The sequence below is a fragment of the Dermacentor andersoni genome, chromosome 5, assembly GCF_023375885.2.
Source record: "Dermacentor andersoni chromosome 5, qqDerAnde1_hic_scaffold, whole genome shotgun sequence".
In the NCBI taxonomy this organism is placed as follows: domain Eukaryota; kingdom Metazoa; phylum Arthropoda; class Arachnida; order Ixodida; family Ixodidae; genus Dermacentor; species Dermacentor andersoni.
In genome coordinates this window covers 50,430,704-50,448,315 of record NC_092818.1, presented here as the reverse complement: position 1 = coordinate 50,448,315, position 17,612 = coordinate 50,430,704, and the positions used below count along the sequence as shown (strand labels likewise).

Sequence of the window (17,612 nt, the reverse complement as noted above, 5' to 3'; positions counted from 1 at the left end):
TAGAAACAGTTTTCTCTTGTACTGAACAAAAGGAAAAAAATGCTTCTTTTGAGATCTATTTTTCGTCGCGGCAGGAACAACCTCTTTCTGCTCGTGTGTTTCCGGCAGTTTCTGGTATAAGAGGTTCCGGCTTTCCGGTCTGAAAAGTGTGTGCATGTATCATTACGCCCTTTTTCGGCTCCGTCGTCGCCATATGCGCAGGCGATAGGTAGTCTCCGTGACATAATCGCGTTTAAAAATGGTAAGTAATTAATTTCTCCATGAAATCTTACGCTGTTAGCGCATCATATATTGTCGTTGAGATTACGCTGGTATGTTTAGCGCATTAATTTCTGACTGCGTGCGAAATGTTTCGCTTGATTGGAAGCCGGCAGCAGTAGGCTTAGTGCGTGAGTTTGTAACGGTAAATAGCGTGAGAAGAAAAGAAAGCGGTCTTCAGGCCCGCATGCTACGTGTTGCTTAATGTAGTCTGTTGAATCGATGCAGTGGTTTTACGTGCTTCACGTAATTCATCAGTGTCTGATTGACGTAATGCCTGTCACATCGCTGTTCTACAGACTTGCGCCACGTGGTACAGGAGTTTGTCTCGCGAGTTTTGACACGCTCAGTGTCGGAGGGGCATCTTTTTGTCGGTCTGGATCGTGCGGTTAGCGTCGCAGTAGTTTGCTACGTCGCTCCACGTCGTAGTGATGAATGACATGCGCCGGCCGCTTAGTGCCGCCCTAGTTTTGAGTGCAATCTGTCCAGCCCTAAATACCGATCGAGATACCGCGAGCGTGACAGCAGAGTCTTTGCAACTTTCGCGCTTTTCTTTTGCAGGCGTACACCTTAGCGCGACCTTTGGTCAACGTTTACAATGAGAAGAACGAGCTGTCCGGCGCCACCGTGGCGCTGCCGGCCGTCTTCAAGGCGCCCATCAGGCCCGACATCGTGAACTTCGTCCACATGAACATGGCGAAGAACAGCCGCCAGCCGTACGCCGTGTCGAAGGAAGCTGGGCACCAGACTTCCGCCGAGTCCTGGGGCACGGGCCGTGCTGTGGCGCGTATTCCCCGCGTGCGCGGCGGAGGTGAGTCCGCCTCGAGAGCAAACCGCTTGCGTTGTTGTGAGCGTTGCCGCCCGGAAGACCTGTGCGCAGAATATTGCATCTGGAATGGCGGGTTTCATTGCCAGCCCCGACGACCGCAATTTGATGGGTGTGAAATGCAAAAGAAAACTGTGTATGCACACGTCAAACGACATAAGGTAATAGATGTGAAGCCCCCGACTGCGGCGTTTTTCATAGCCCCAGCGTTGCTCTGGGACGCTAAACCCTGTGCATCAATCAAAGCAACATCCAAAAGTAGATGGAAGTAAAGCAAAGGCAATAATGAGAGGCGCGATGACGAACATGGTACATATTGAATGGGGTGGGGGCACATGGAAAGAATGAATATCGAATTATGTATAGGACAGTAAAGTTGCATAAAAGTGAATTGTGTGGTGGCACATCGCACTGCCTTGTTGTAAAAAGGAATGTATTCGTGTGGTAAGTCTCGTTTGCTTGACCAGTCTGACACTAGCACTGCTCCGAGCATTAATGCAGCATTTTATATAAAAGGCAGTGATAGGATTTCCATCAGCCAGCCATTCATTGCCTTCTTGAGTGCGAAAACGTGCCGATGAGAATGTAAGCGCCCTGCTGCTGCTCATTTTCGTAACACCGGTGTAGTGTGTGTGCAATAAAGTTTACTGTTGTCTGTCAGTTGCTAGTTAAGAATATCCTGTCCTAGATGTCTCGTTTGGTGCACTTCTAACTAAACCTGTTAACAATTTGCTCAGTAGGCATTGTGGGCATTGTCCCAACGAGTACGAATCTCGGGATTACAATTTCAAATATAAATATATGTACTTTCTATCGCTGTGTCACATATGCGCTTTCAATGGCCACTGGGCTTGACCTCCCTTGCCAGGACCAAAAGCCAGAGTTGCCAAGGGGTGCCAATCGTGGTGTTGTGGGTGGCTGTGGCATGGTGCTGCTAAACCCAAGGGTGCGGGATTGGAACCCCGCTGCAGTGGCCCCATTAGTGGTCAAAATTCATCCGAAGTGCCCCCACAACGGCATGCCTCCTAATTGTATTCTGGTTTTAATGTGCAAACCCCAGAATTGGAGTTGCCGAGGTGTTTTCACTTGTTTCAGCTCTGACAGTTATGTGTGGATGGTTCTAAGTTTAGACATGACCTTAGCCAGACATGAAGGCAGTAACTTGTCGAGAGCAGCATATTCAGTATGGTAGACCATTTGGCGTCATCGTGCGCAGTCAAACCTCCTTCATACGGAGTCGGCTGGGAACTATGTTTAGGTAAGCACTAAACAATGTACGAATGAACCGCCAGTGCCAGTTTAGAAGCTGCTACCGGCCGGAAAAGAACTAAGTCACAATGCTCTCAAACATGAACACACAGACAGGCTTTATTTGTAAGTAGGCAGCAAAAGATCAGCAATCTTAGCATGCCGCCATGGTGGCCTTGCCGTACATCTTCGAACTCTAAGGCCACGAGCGAGATTGTCCACAAGGCCCTGCTTCTCTGTAAAGGTTCACATGACACTGAAAGCACACGCAGCGTCATATAATGAAAGGCCGTCATCTACTTCCACATCGTCTTTGTCGTCATCACTTTAGCTTGAGGATGGGCAAGGTGCGACAGCAGCAACAATGTCGCTATCAGATAACTCCACTGATGCAGCATCAACTTCCCGATAACATAAACATGACGTGCCACAGCAAATACCGTGGAACAGCACGACTGCAAGTACACTGGAATTTAAAAAAATTCATGCAGAAATTTCTCTGGAAGCTGTCTAAGTATGCATAAGCATTGGGTCAGTTGCTCCTCTCCACGCAGCCTGATGTCATTATCAGTGTTATTAAACTTGATCTGACCTGTACAGACGAACGACAGCGCTGTAGTCACACGAACTGGTGCGGATGGCGGCACCCAGTGCGCTGACAACGTTCCAATCATTATAAGCCCATATCGCTCATTAGCGCCTTATCCATCTGCGTCGAACCATCATGAACTGTGATCAAACGTACACCAGCAGCGCCTGCATATATGGCATGGTTATGCAGACCGTATCTTGAAAACAATCTGCGATGCGGACAGAGTCCCGATATTAACTCCGCACGCTGAAGAGAAATGCACGGGCCCACATCTTGAAAGTGATCTGCGAAAGGGGCAGGGTGCGGCTTAGCCGAGAGCTTCTTGAGCACTGTGTTCTCACCACCTCCTTCGCGTTGAAGCAACAGGCAACGTGAAGGTACAGTTGCTTGCTGCTGCTGGCTTTGTCTTGAAAGCGGTGGTTTTACAGGACGGAGGGGCAGAGGGACATTTTTCTCGTTCGGTAAGCATAGAAATGCCTACGCATTTAAATAATATGCGCTCCTGCACTGTTGCTACTTGAATTGGGTGGCGCTCAACGAGGTCAGCGAATTCACACTCTTACCGGGAGCTTCTTGCGTTACCAGAAGTCAATCTCTGAGGCCATGCTTTTGTGCACTGCAGTCGGCAACAGCTGTAGGAGCAGGAAATATGTCATGGTGGCCAAGTTTTAATGTCAGTACCGCTGGCGGCTGTCGTCCAGGTGTTGCAGCTCAAGAATCAAATGTCTGCACACGAGATTTTGCCAATTTTGTGCCTGTGCACATAGAACACGAAAGAAAATAGGCTGTTTTAGCAGAACGTTTTTGACGGTCCGCTCAGCGGGCTAGCGGAAGCGCACGTGCGCATGCGCGACCCGTGAGCGGGCGAGCGGACGGGAGCCCACTCTCCGCTAGAAAGCTTTCTCAGCGGAGCGCGGCGAGCGGGTCTAGCGGGTCTAGCGAAGCAAAATGGCTGCCCCCAGTGCTGCTGGGCCGTCAACGAGCTCGTTTGAATGGGGATTTGTAAAGCGCAAACCTAGAGTACACTTTAGGAGACACGAAGATCTTCTACTTCGGGAGGTCGTGGCCATGAACCCATTCCAGAACCCTGCCATGTGCGCGCGTTTGTTTATGAGGACCACGTTTTAGGTGTACTGAAATAGCAATAAACCTTGCCTTGGCTACAACACAGCGTAACGGCTTCGTTAATGTAAGGATTATATATATATATATATATATATATATATATATATATATATATATATATATATATATATATAATAAATGAAAGCGCAATGTATTGCGTGAAATGCCTTCAGACATTTGAGTAATTCCAAATATTTTATTGCGGCAATTCTTACAACTTGAGTATTATGTTCATAGCGGTTTTACCTTCTGCAGCAAGGTGGCGCGTCAGGCGAGCACATGCCTTTCGGACGCAGCCGGGCGCTCCACTGAAACTGATTCTTCGTCCGCCGCTCCGCTAACTGTGAGCGGGTACGCGAGAGCGGAGCGGACCGTCAAAAACTTTCTGCTAAAACACTCTAATAGTACAGTCGAACCCGACTATATCGAACCCGTTTACATCGAATTATTCTATATATCGAACAATTTCTGGTCACGGTATAGTTACAATGAGTATATATAGCAAAAATTACGCTTACATCGAACAAATATTGCAGTGACTCCCGATATATCGAACGTCAAGCGGCGGAAAAGTGCCCCCAGAAGTTGGCTTTCCCTCGCGGTAGCGGGGAAACCCGGCGGCGCGGCTCCATCCAACCGCTCTCCCTACCGTGACCGCGCTGCCTCGGGCTGTTCGGTCGAGCCGTCGACACTCCCCCTGTCGCGCATAGTGGAGTCTATTAGGCCACGTCCTCCCTCTTTCTCTATCATCTTTCACTTACCACCCCCTCTCCCCTGACGGCGCTTCGCCGTGCTCCCTCACGGGTTGCAGTATCAAGCGTCCTTCCTTTCTTTAGATCACTATCTAGCGACACTCCCCAGCAAAAAATGATCCTGGCCCGCCTACAGCGCTTGCTCAGACAGCCAATCAGAGGCTCTTGTGCTCTCTTCGTGCAAGATGGCGAAAGTGCGAGTTGTCGAGCTGCTTCTCTGGTTTATCGTGTTTGCGCCTTGTGGGCCTTCTCCCGCAGTGTTGCCGTGATGAAGCGGCAGAATTCGCCTTTTGTCGTGAAGCTCGAAATCACAAATCGCGTCGAACGCGATGAGAAGTTGGATGTCCCCGCAGCGTGCAAGATTCCGAGGTGCACTCTCGGCACGATTAGGGCTAAAGTGGCCAGACTCGCAACCCGGTGCCCATGGCGCCCGACGCGTACGCACGGCCGTGTACGAGGGGTTCTTCATACGCGCCGGTTTCCGCGTGCTCGGTGAGGACTGTAAATTCTGATCACTGCGACGAAGCCGTTGCCAGTGTTGCCGAAGTTTGGAGCGAGCTGTCAAAATTTTCGGGACATTCGAATCAACGGTGGACGAGTTGGTGAGTGCAGATGATGCTGTCGCGACCACGGTAGAGGCCGGAAACGAAGACTACATCGCCGACATCGTACCGAGCACAAATGAAAGTAGGCACATTGAGGAAAGCAACTACGGTCCTTTGCCCACATCCTCCGAAGTGATTGGTGCACTCGCATTAGTCCGGCGCTTCTGTGCGAATGCGGAAGGTTGCGGCCTCAGCTGCTCCGACTCCTTTGACAACGTGGGGAAGTGTGTGCGTCGCAGGCAGCGAAATTGCCCAAGCAGAAGAAAATGCTAGAAAACTAAGCTAGTTTCGTTAATAAAGTGATTTTATAAATGGTATGTGCTTTTATGACATCCAATTATTTAGCAGGCTTATATCGAATTATGCTCTATATCGAACTGACAGGCGTTTTTTTGCGAGTTCGATATAGCCGGGTTTGACTGTACACACTAAACATTTGGTGGGCACCGAATGACTACGGCTTAAGCGGTCAGCCAATATATGGGGTTCAATGGGGCCTGGGTGGGGGAATCTTCGCAACTACGTTTAAACCGCAATTACGCATTAAGCGGGTACATATTAACAAGGTTTGACTGTACAATGCATGTCCTGTTTTGTCTATTTTCAGGTGCTCCTGATCTACACTATGAAATCTATTAACTTTAATCTTGCGTGTGTGGTATGTGTTGAAAGCACAATTTGTGGAATTTCTCGTGTCCCCTCCCATTAAGTTTCATATTTCTGCCACGCACGCCTGCAGGTACCCACCGCTCAGGCCAGGGTGCCTTTGGCAACATGTGCCGTGGTGGCCGCATGTTTGCACCGACCAAGACGTACCGCCGCTGGCACCGTCACATCAACGTGGCGCAGAAGCGCTACGCCATCTGCTCGGCGGTGGCCGCCTCTGGAGTGCCGGGGCTGGTGCTCTCCAAGGGTCACAAGATTGAGCAGATCCCCGAGGTGCCGCTGGTGGTGAGCGACAAGGTGCAGGACCTCACCAAGACCAAGGAGGCTGTGCTGTTCCTCAAGAAAGTCAAGGCGTGGACCGACGTGGAGAAGGTTAGTCTCTTTTCATCACCAGGCACAGGCTTGGTGGTTGTGTTAGTGACATGTCTGTCAACTTGAGGAAGGACGAAAACAGGTTTCTGAAAAGGTTAAATTGACAAGGTCCTTAGTTCTGGTAAAGCACTGGCAGTGTTCTTTATTCAATTGTCCTTGTTGTTGGTATTATTGTGCATGCATGTATCAAAATACATCAGTTAGTGGTTCCACTGTTTCGTCTTGTGCATTTCTTCTTTTCTCTCTCTATTAATTTCGCATCATGAACGAACTTGCCTGACAACACATTTTATTGGTCTCATCCAGAGAGCGGGAAACTGTCGGGAATTCGTTTTATACATTGTAGGAAGTTTTTAAATCTCAACGCAAAGACAAAACGGAAAGAACAGGACAAGATGCTTGCTTGCAACTAAATTTATGGCAGAAGCTTCACATATAGTTAAAACGAAGTCAATGGGACGGCGAAAAAATTCATTATGAGCGGTAATTCAATATAAGCGACCACTCAAGAAAAGACAAAGCAGTCAAGCTTTAATTATGCCATAACTGTGAGTAAGTCAAAATGCAGTGTATTCAGCAAAGCAAAACGTTATTCAGGTGCAAAAAAGGCCGCGAGCTTTGGCTGTTCTTATCGGGGCAGTGGCCATATATATAAGGGGGATGTGGTGCTCATGAAAGACTGAGAGTATTGCGCTGGAAATCCCCGGAAATGCCGTGGCTCGAGTCTGAGGTTGTGTTTGTTGTGCTCAAAAAACGATTAGCCACCCGTTGTGGGTACACAGCACAGTTGTGAAAACTGAACGGTTTTGCAGTAGGGGCTTTGCGTGGTCACTGGACAGTTTTTTTCCCAAGGTGTGCACCCATGAAGTTTTCAAAATGAGAATTTTCCACCACACTGTTGTTGACAACATTGTGCTAATTCTGCAGTTCAAGTGTTGGTGTTCGCACACCGTTGCATCTGCGCCATTGACATATGTCTAGGAATAAAATTTAATTACCCTACCAAATGGTCTACCATTTAGACCATTTGTCTAAAGTCAGATAACTCAAGTTGAGCATGACCGGCTCGAGGAAATCGCCGGGGAAACACCAGCTTGTGTTGACTCGCCATGTTGACAGCCTGATTCGCTGCTGGTGATGCTGATATTTCGTGTTTTCGGCAAGTTATCGGTGAAAGACCGTAAAGAAGACCGTAAGAGTTACCGTAAAGAAAGACCATAGCCTCCAAGGTGTCACATGAAAAACGAAAAGAAAAAAGAAAGAACATGCAGCATGGTGGCCACGTTTTATCTTGAAGGTCTTGAGAGTGGGAGAGAAGCAACCTGCAGTGGAGGCCATGCCTGGCCACGTGCAAATGCATCTCTCTCCAGTCAGGCCTAAACAAAGGGCCGCAGGGGGAAAGAGCAAATTTTCGCGGCCCGCACGGTGATGCCAACGTGCTCCCACACGCTAGCACTATCCCCATCCACGATGCCGCGGATCTCGAATTATCGATGGCGGTGCGGATTTCAGTGTGAATCAGCGGAATGCTTTACATATTGCTTTCAATGCATTGTTAGACGGACGGCAGTGGCTACTTCAAGTTATCTGAAATATTGAATTAAGGAGATGCAAATTAATGACAATTCAGTGTGCAGCTGGCCTATAAATGCAGCTTTCAGGCAAGGCCAAATCACACAATCAAATAACTGCCAAGCTCACAAGTTGCACGATGTACTGTTGTGCTAGGTTGGTGCTCACTAATGAAATTAAGATGTGTACTTGTAAGAAGTTCAATCTGTTTTAGCAGTTATGCTCTTACAAAGTGATAGAAAAAAATTTTGCTGCTTGAAGAGTTTTCATGTTTCTACAGTAACTAGCATAACTGGCATCCTTTAAATTAAGGCTACCACATTTTAGCAGCAAAAATAACTGCGTATTTCTGACAGCCAGTCCTCTTTGCTGAACGAGCGCCTTCGAACAAAATTTCAGCGTAAATATTGGTCGTGATTGCAATCTCTTATTTGTCGTAGCTGTCCTTCAAAACCTTGAAATTCTTTCGTTGTTTTTAGCTGAGCATAGTTTTGTGTGTGTGTGTGTTGTGACCAAAATGTTGTGGCAATATTTTAGTCGCTGGTGGTAATGTGCTTGTAAAGCATTCTTTATTTGTGGGCAATGTAAGCAGCTTGTTAAAAGTGTTTTACTTTCCAGCTGTTAGTTGCATCATGTCTGAAATGTTTCTTGTGCAAGCTGCCATGAAGCCAGTGGTCAAAATTTTATGCTCGTGTTGCACTCCTTGTTTGTGCCAGGTGTACAAGTCTCGTCGTCTGCGTGCTGGCAAGGGGAAAATGAGGAACCGCCGGCGCATTCAGAGGCTTGGTCCACTTGTCATCTACGAAGCTGACCACGGCTTGACCCGCGCGTTTAGGAACATTCCTGGTCAGTACTGCTGACGCTGGTTGTTTGGGAGGTGCTCAGACGGTGACTCCAACAGCTATGCATAGAGTGCTTGGTAGTTATGATGTCTGTAGGAATTCCAGACTGCCTTATATTCTTGCGCATAACAGCTCCAAATGCTAGGGGTGTGCGAGTACTGAGTACTAGATATGAAATCAAATATCAAATTGAATTGAGAAGAAAAATCCTAGTTTGAATCAAATATCGGGAAATGTTTCACAAAATTTAATGCTTACAAATTTTTGGGCAAGAAATTGTGGTTATCCATGTGCTTGGAGTCTCCTAGCATTGCATAACAAGAACGTTGCAAGCTGTCGGTAACTTAAATGTAGCCGGACCTGTTTATAACAAACTCGATAGTTACATGAAAAGTGGTTGTTCACCAGTATTTCGTTATACAGTCGAACCCAACTAGATCGAACCCGTTTACATCGAATTATTCTATATATCGAACAATTTCTGGTCACGGTATAGTTACAATGAGTATATATAGCAAAAATTACGCTTACATCGAACAAATATTGCAGTGACTCCTGATATATCGAACGTCAAGCGGCGGAAAAGTGCCCCCAGAGGTTGGCTTTCCCTCGCGGTAGCGGGGAAACCCGGCGGCGCGGCTCCAACCGCTCTCTCTACCGTGAACGCGCTATCTCGGGCGAGCCGTCGACACTCCCCGTGTCGCACATAGTGGAGTCTATTAGGCCACCATCCTCCCTCTTTTTCTATCATCTTTCACTTGCCACCCCTCTCCCCTGACGACGCTTCGCCGTGCTCCCACACGGGTTGCAGAATCAAGCATCCTTCCTTTCTTTAGATCACTATCTAGCGACACTCCCCAGCAAAAGATGATCCTGGCCCGCCTAAAGCGCTTGCTCAGACAGCCAATCAGAAGCTCTTGTGCTCTCTTCGTGCAAGATGGCGAAAGTGCGAGTTGTCTGGCTGCTTCTCTGGTTTATCGTGTTTGCGCCTTGTGGGCCTTGTCCCGCAGTGTTGCCGTGATGAAGCGGCAGAATTCACCTTTCGTCATGAAGCTCGAAATCATAAATCGCATCGAACGCGATGAGAAGTTGGATGTCCCCGCAGCGTGCAAGATTCCGAGGAGCACTCTCGGCACGATTAGGGCTAAAGTGGTCAGACTCGCAACCCGGTGCCCATGGCGCCCGACGCATACGCACGGCCGTGTACGAGGGGTTCTTCATACGTGCCGGTTTCCGCGTGCTCGGTGAGGACTGTAAATTCTGATGAATGCGACGAAGCCGTTGCCGAAGTTTGAAGCTAGCTGACAAAATTTCCGGGACATTCGAATCAACGGTGGACGAGTTTGTGAGTGCAGATGATGGTGTCGCGACCACGGTAGAGCCTGGAAATGAAGACTACATCGCCGACATCGTACCGAGCACAAATGACAGTAGGCACATTGTGGAAAGCAACTACGGTCCTTTGCCCATATCCTCCGAAGTGATTGGTGCACTCGCATTAGTCCGGTACTTCTGCGCAAATGCGGAAGGTTGCGGCCTCAGCTGCTCCGACTCCTTAGACAACGTGGGGAAGTGCGTGCGTCGCAGGCAGCGAAATTGCCCAAGCAGAAGAAAATGCAGGACTAATTTATGCCAAACTAAGCTAGTTTCATTAATAAAGGAATTTTATAAATGGTATGTGCTTTTATGACATCCAATTATTTAGCAGGCTTATATCGAATTATGCTCTATATCGAACTGATAGGCGTTTTTTTTTTTTTTGCGAGTTCGATATAGCCGTGTTTGACTGTACCTATGTAGACTCGGCCTTGAAAATGCTCAAAGAGTAACCGCACTGAAGCTGGAATCGGCAGCACTTTGTTTCAAAAATCAGACTTGCAGTGTCGTTTATGCTCCTAATTCGTTCTCGCACCTATCGTATTTACACGACTGTAAGTCGACCTTTTTTATGTGAAAATCGGAAGTGGGGGGTCGACTTACAATCGAAACCAAAACATGGCACAAAATTCGGGGGTGTGATCATTGTGCGAGTAAATGCGGTAGTTCTTGTGTTAAAAATATTTTGGTTATCAGTGGTACATTAACGGTTGGAACGTACCCTTTCCAAACATGTTACTTTCCTTTTAGGCAGTTCTCTTCATTCTTTATGCCAAGAGTCGACCGTTGAGTGGTGCAGCATTGCTCACCCACTTTGTGTGCGTTAATTCACAGGTGTGGACACTCTACGCGTTGACCAGCTGAACCTGTTGAAGATGGCGCCTGGTGGTCATGTGGGTCGTTTCGTCATTTGGACCGAGAGTGCTTTCCGGCGACTTGACAAGATCTATGGCACATGGAAGAAGCCCTCATCCGAGAAGAAGAACTTCAAGTAAGCTCACTAAAGAATAGCCGCATTGCTCTCCACTGCTGCTAGCTTTCGTCGAAGGGGCAGTATTCTCAAGCAAACACGGAAATACCGTATTTACTCGCATAATGATCGCACCCCTGAACTTGTCGCTGCTATATGTCGTGTGCCAAGTCTAGCTAATGATGATCGTGCTTACCATCTGTCGAATGCTACGCGAATGACTCTTGAAAATATACCAAGCAGTCTCTCAACGAACCTTTCTGCACCCAGGAAAGGTTCGTCAGCAATTCAAATCTACGGGAGCCAATAGGAGCGTGCCCTGTGCCCCACGTGACTGCAGCGCGCAATCGCAATGCCGCATTTGGCTTTCTTTTTTTTTCACAATTTTTGGTGATAGCGCTCTACGAAAGTGCTGTTTTCTTGCTTTCTACCACGTATTTTATTGTATTTCACCACGAGGCAAATAATGGTCCGTGCCTTCTGAAAAAATATAATAATAAGCCTCCTCGCTATTACAGTTCTTGTGGCACTTGAATATTGTTATAAGTGGGTTCGGCTGTATTGGGTCATGAGGTTTATCTACTCTGAACCAAAGTAAAAAAGTAAATATTAGGTGCGCATTCTGGGGTATGGTAAATGCCATAAGTAGCAAGTTAGTTACACAGCATGGAGAGGCAAGGATATTGCCTTGTTTGCAAGGCGCTTGCCAGGTTGCCCACAGTACAATGTAGCTATTCTTTACCAGCCAGCCTCGCAAAATGCCACAGTGAAATTGGCATACGTATAGTGGTAGCTGTTGCTTGTATCAAATCTGGTTTGCTGTTGTATTGCGCAACAACGTTGGACACCTATGTTATTTAGTCAGTGTCAATTTCGAAGGTGCTGTTCTGCTTTCATTCTACATTGAATGGTTACTACGAGTTGTTCTGCGAGCATCATTACTGCACAGAACTGTGCTCTCAAGTTATGATTTTCTCTCTTGCAGTCTGCCCAAGCCCCAGATGACGAACTCGGATATTAACCGCATACTCAAGAGCGAGGAAATCCGTCACCTTCTTAGGGCACCGCAGTAAGTCGTACTTTCTTGTTCACTTTTTGTCTTTTGCGTGACAATTGGTGCCTCAACAAATTGTGTCGGCGTAGGAAACGCGTTGTCCGTCGCACCCAGAAGAAGAACCCGCTGAAGAACACCAATGCAATGTTGAGGCTCAATCCATATGCGGCAGTGACTCGACGGGCTGCAATCCTCTTGAACCAGAAGCGCAAGATGAAGAGGCAGTTGCTGATTGCTGAAAAGAAGGGAGTAAGTCATTCTCTTGCTTTCTCCCCCATTTCATCTTGGTCGATATTTCACTGCCTGACAAGGGTGAAAGCTCGGAACGAAAACACTTGTGTTGTTATAGGGTAGATTTGGTGCATCTTGGAGCAAGTATTTTGCGTTGCTGGGAAGAACATTTTTCAGAGATGTGTAGCTAATGCTATTTGACAAGAAAGAACTAATATCAGGATTCGAGATACACTAAAACCTAGTTGGTTCGGATTTCACACTGAAAGAAATGTCTGAGTTAAATTGAGTGTTGCATTATCGAGGAACTCATGAGAACAGTAAAGAGGTGTTTACTGCACCAGCACACTTTTATTCACTGAATGAATCAACTTATCCCGTTACAATTTTACACAGAAGCAGTGCGGGAGCTGCAATTCTTGTCATCTCGTGATGAGCACAACCTCCTTCACAATGTGACCACAACACAAGACATGTCTTCATGTGAGACATGCTTTCCACGACAGCGTGCACATCCTGATAATTTTTTTTTCCTGCCACTTAGCTAATTGGCAACAGCATCACGATGTAGTCAACTAGTTTGATGTCATCTTGCGGTCCGCGGTAGGATTGCTCTTCTCGACAGCTTCAACTGGTGGCATGCTCGGCCATTGCACTGCCTTGAAACAAAACTACTGTTTTCCACAACCGCTGCAGCCGAAACCACATTCACTATTGCTGCAATCATAAGTGGCAACCACACAGCTTTGAGGGCACGTAACCAACATGCATTCAGTCAAGATGAAACCGTGGTCTTTATTCAGCTGTTTCACATTGTGAAGAACTGTTGCGTGTTAGAAACATAAGTACTGCTCCTTAGGTGATTGAACAATAGCTGCGTTTACATGTATGCGACACTGTGTTTAAGAGTGTCTGTATGGGCAAAATAAGGCGAGATGTTTAGGTGATGATGACTTCTAGTACAGTCAAACCCGGCTATAGCGAACTCGCAAAAAACTCCTATCAGTTCGATAGAGAGCATAATTCGATATAAGCCTGCTAAATAATTGGATGTCATAAAAGCACATACCATTTATAAAATCACTTTATTGAAGAAACTAGCTTAGTTTTCCATAAATTAGTCCTGCATTTTCTTCTGCTTGGGCAATTTCGCTGCCTGCGACGCACGCACTTCGCCACGTTGTCTAAGGAGTCCGAGCAGCTGAGGCCGCAACCTTCCGCATTCGCGCAGAAGCACCGGACTAATGCGAGTGCACGAATCACTTCGGAAGATGTGGGCAAAGGACCGTAGTTGCTTTCCTCAACGTGCCTACTTTCATTTGTGCTCGGTACGATGTCGGCGATGTAGTCTTCGTTTCGGGATCTACCGTCGTCGCGACACCATCATCTGCACTCACAAACTCGTCCACCGTTGATTCGAATGTCCCGGAAATTTTGACAGCTCGCTCCAAACTTCGGCAACACCGGCAACGGCTTCGTTGCATTCATCAGAATTTACAGTCATCACCGAGCACGCGGAAACCGGCACGTATGAAGAACGCCTCGTACACGGCCGTGCGTACGCGTCGGGCGCCATGGACACCGGGTTGCGAGTCTGGCCACTTTAGCCCTAATCGTGCTGAGTGCTCCTCGGAATCTTGCACGCTGCGGGGATATCGCGTTCGACGCGATTTGTGATTTCGAGCTTCACGACGAAAGGCGAATTCTGCCGCTTCATCACGGCAACACTGCGGGAGAAGGCCCACAAGGCGCAAACACGATAAACCAGAGAAGCAGCCAGACGACTCGCACTTTCGCCATCTTGCACGAAGAGCGCACAAGAGCCTCTGATTGGCTGTCTGAGCAAGCACTGTAGGCGGGCCAGGAGTATTTTTTGCTGGGCAGTGTCGATATATAGTGATCTAAAGAAAGAAATATATACTCATTGTAACTATACCGTGACCAGCAATTGTTCGATATATAGAATAATTCGATGTAAACGGGTTCTATATAGTCGGGTTCGACTGTATTGGATGGTTTATCAGGAGTTAGATAATCTGATGAAATCCGGCAAGAGGAGTTACCGTATTTACTCACATAATGATTGCGTCCCTGAATTTTGTCGTCAAAATTAGATTTTATTTTTAATTTCCCTTGTAATAATCGCACCTCAAACTTGCCGCAGCGATATGTCGTGTGCCAAGTCTAGCTAATATTGATCGCGCTTACCATCTGTCGAATGCTACGGGAACGACTTCAAGACAAACCAAGTTGTCTGCACGTACCAAACATTCTTAAGTAGATGCCTCATTTCATTACTTTCATCGCTTTCCGCACTTCCATGACTTAAAAAAGCTGCAACCAAGCTTGCCTTTATTATGTGTAGACATTATAACGGTTGTGGTCAACAACAAAAAAGGCGTCTTTAGATTCTTCTCATCTGCACTTGTGGGCACGCAAGAAATCGCGAGCGGCAACGATAGTAGCCACATTTACTCTGATACGTTAGAAGTGTACCCTATTCATACGTCAACGCTTGTAACACAGCTAAAATATTCACCCACCCTTAGCGGAAACATGCCGTATTAGGATAGTAGTGAAGACAGATGCCGCAGTTTCCGCAGCATGCCAGCCATGTGTTTCTACACTGAAAGCTCGTTAATTCAAACTTCAATACAGTCGCCGACCGTTTATTCGGACCTCACGGGGACTGCGGAAATGTCCGAATAAACAGGTGTCCGAAAAAGCAGATTAAGAAAAAAAAATGGAATCCTTTATTTCAACGCACTTATTCGAGCTCGGCAGTAGGCTTGAAGAAACCGTGAATGCGCCGTTGCACGCTGTTCCGTTTGCGCGCAATCAGGTAAGCCTGAATCTCAGAGAGGGCCGTACGGTCACTATAGGCGGCTGAAAGCAGTCACTGATTGTACATGCGACGGCAGCGTAGCACATGGTGCGTCATCTTCCGACTCGGAGTCGACGTCCGGCGGTGCAGCAGAAACCTGACGAATGATCTCGCCGTCGTCGAGTTCTGCGCATGTCAGTACAGCAGTGTCAGCGCCTGTGAAACTGTGAGCCGGTGTCCGGAATCGCAATGCAACTACTGCGCAGGTCTCGGCAGAACATTTTCCGCGTCAGTAGGGAGCACATCGGAAGGCGACAAATCTTAGGCCTCCCGGCACCCGCTTGCCGGCATTCCCCAGCGCAGTCTGCGCGGGCACTGTCGGCGCCATTAGACACTTGACGCGATGTTTCTGTATGCCGCGTTGGATCACCGGAACCTCGACACAGCACAAAAAGCAAGCGCCACCATGCCAACACCAGTCGCACAAACGAAAAACGTCGCCTACTTGCAGCGTCGTGCGCGAAGAAACAAATCAGCTGCTGGATTGTCAGATTGTCTTGGCATGGCTTACTAAGCTGAAACCGGAACTGCTGTATAGCCAATCTACCGAACCAGGCAGAAACGATGATGATGAGCGGGGATTTGCAGTAGCGCCACTTCGTGGGGCAGCAAGAAAGCTCCGTTCAAAACAAAAATGGCGTTCAGCAAGTCGAACCATGCACCGGTCAGTCGAAGCATGGTGCTCTCGATCGAGTTGGCTCAAGGAGTGTCCGAAAAATCAGACAAGAGGTTTTAAGGTGTTCGAACTTTCGGCAGTTGTTATACATTATGGTCTATAAGGAGAATGGCGGTGCCGCGAAGCAAACCGAATAATCGAGCATGTCCGAATTTTTGGAGTCCGGAAAATCGGTCCGCGACTCTAATTCGAATTTATGGATAATTCGAACTTTATAATAAAGCACTAGGCACAGTCTAGTTGCACTGGCAGTAGACGAACGCTGATCGCGCGCACAGCCGACACAAGAGCGCCTTCTTCGTCTTCCTCTTCACCACAATGCAAGGGTCGAATTCAAGAACAAATAATCATGAAAACACTCACATTTACACAATCTAAACAAAATTTACTCGAAAACGTGTCTGTTGCAATTGATAGCCTGTTATAGCTGGGTCTGTTCAAACTGGAATTTGTTGCATAAATTGTATAGGCAGACCAAACTAAGTATCAAGAAAAGTGTTATATATCCGAAAGTATGCTGTGTGCGGATCCATTCTAATGGGCAAAAACTGTATATGAGCCTACCTGTGCAGCAGCAATGCCAACTTATGGAACTGCTGTATGACAGAACTTCCCACAAAGTGAATATTTAATGAAGTAACTTGATAAACATTTCTGTTTGTGGCGTAGATCATTCTTGCTGTGGCTGCAGCGCAGAGGACCTGTTCAAAGCGTACGAGACGGAGTCTGCAAATGTTTAACACTAAAGATTTGGAGTACTAATACAATATTTTTGACCGAATCTTAGTTCCAACATTCTTAATTTACAAGTTGGAATTCCTGAAAATAGTGTGGTTTGAGAGAGAAGTGTGACAATGGCTATCCATATCTTTCTAGGTGAAGCTGGATGAGAGCAAGCTGAAGCCGTGGCAGCTTGCACTGAAACAATCCTTCGAGACCCGCCGGGCAGCTGCGATCAAAAAGAGGGGTGGCAAGGTCAAGGACCCCGCTGCGTCGAAGAAGCCCACAAAGAAGGCTGGCGCCAAAGGCAAGGCCAAGAGCACAGCCAAGACAGCAGCGGCTAAGAAGTGAACCGAACCGTTTCACATAAAATAAAGAGGGTCCCTGCGCATTTATCGAATGCTGTTCTCTGTTGGTGTGCAGCCTTTGATGTCGTGCATGTGGTCCAGTAACCTTGAAAACAAAAGAGAAGCTTGTGACATTAAGGGGGGACATGGGTTGTGGAGATTATTACCTGCATCTTATGGCCAAATCTGATGAAAATATACAAGCTTACTTAGTTTTTCGTGCTGATTTCAAATATGCAATAATCTTTCTTGTAGGTTCATTAGTTCAGGAGATTGACGGTGCTGCCACTCTATTGTTTCCGGAGACAATGGAAAAAAAACTGCTGAGCAGAAATTGAATATTATTGCATAGCTAGATACTATAATGTGCAATAACTGCAATGCTGCAAAAAAAATTTTCAAATGAAATTTTAATTAGCCATTCTGCAGGTGATCAAAATTCTTTCCTTGACCTAAGGCTACCACACCAAAAGAAAATTCATAAAATGGAAATAT

The 17,612-nt window shown here is 47.1% G+C and overlaps 1 protein-coding gene across 1 annotated transcript; it reads left to right on the top strand.

The window, feature by feature from the left end:
• Positions 1 to 134: 134 nt before the first annotated feature.
• Positions 135 to 17,161, top strand: RpL4 (ribosomal protein L4). The gene is made up of 8 exons (XM_050177616.3): positions 135 to 241; positions 820 to 1,069; positions 6,146 to 6,444; positions 8,733 to 8,862; positions 11,070 to 11,226; positions 12,191 to 12,274; positions 12,349 to 12,508; positions 16,927 to 17,161. Exons 1-8 carry the CDS (start codon positions 239 to 241, stop codon positions 17,119 to 17,121), a joined length of 1,278 nt encoding a protein of 425 aa, XP_050033573.1. The 5' UTR covers positions 135 to 238; the 3' UTR covers positions 17,122 to 17,161.
• The last annotated feature ends 451 nt before the right edge of the window (positions 17,162 to 17,612 follow it).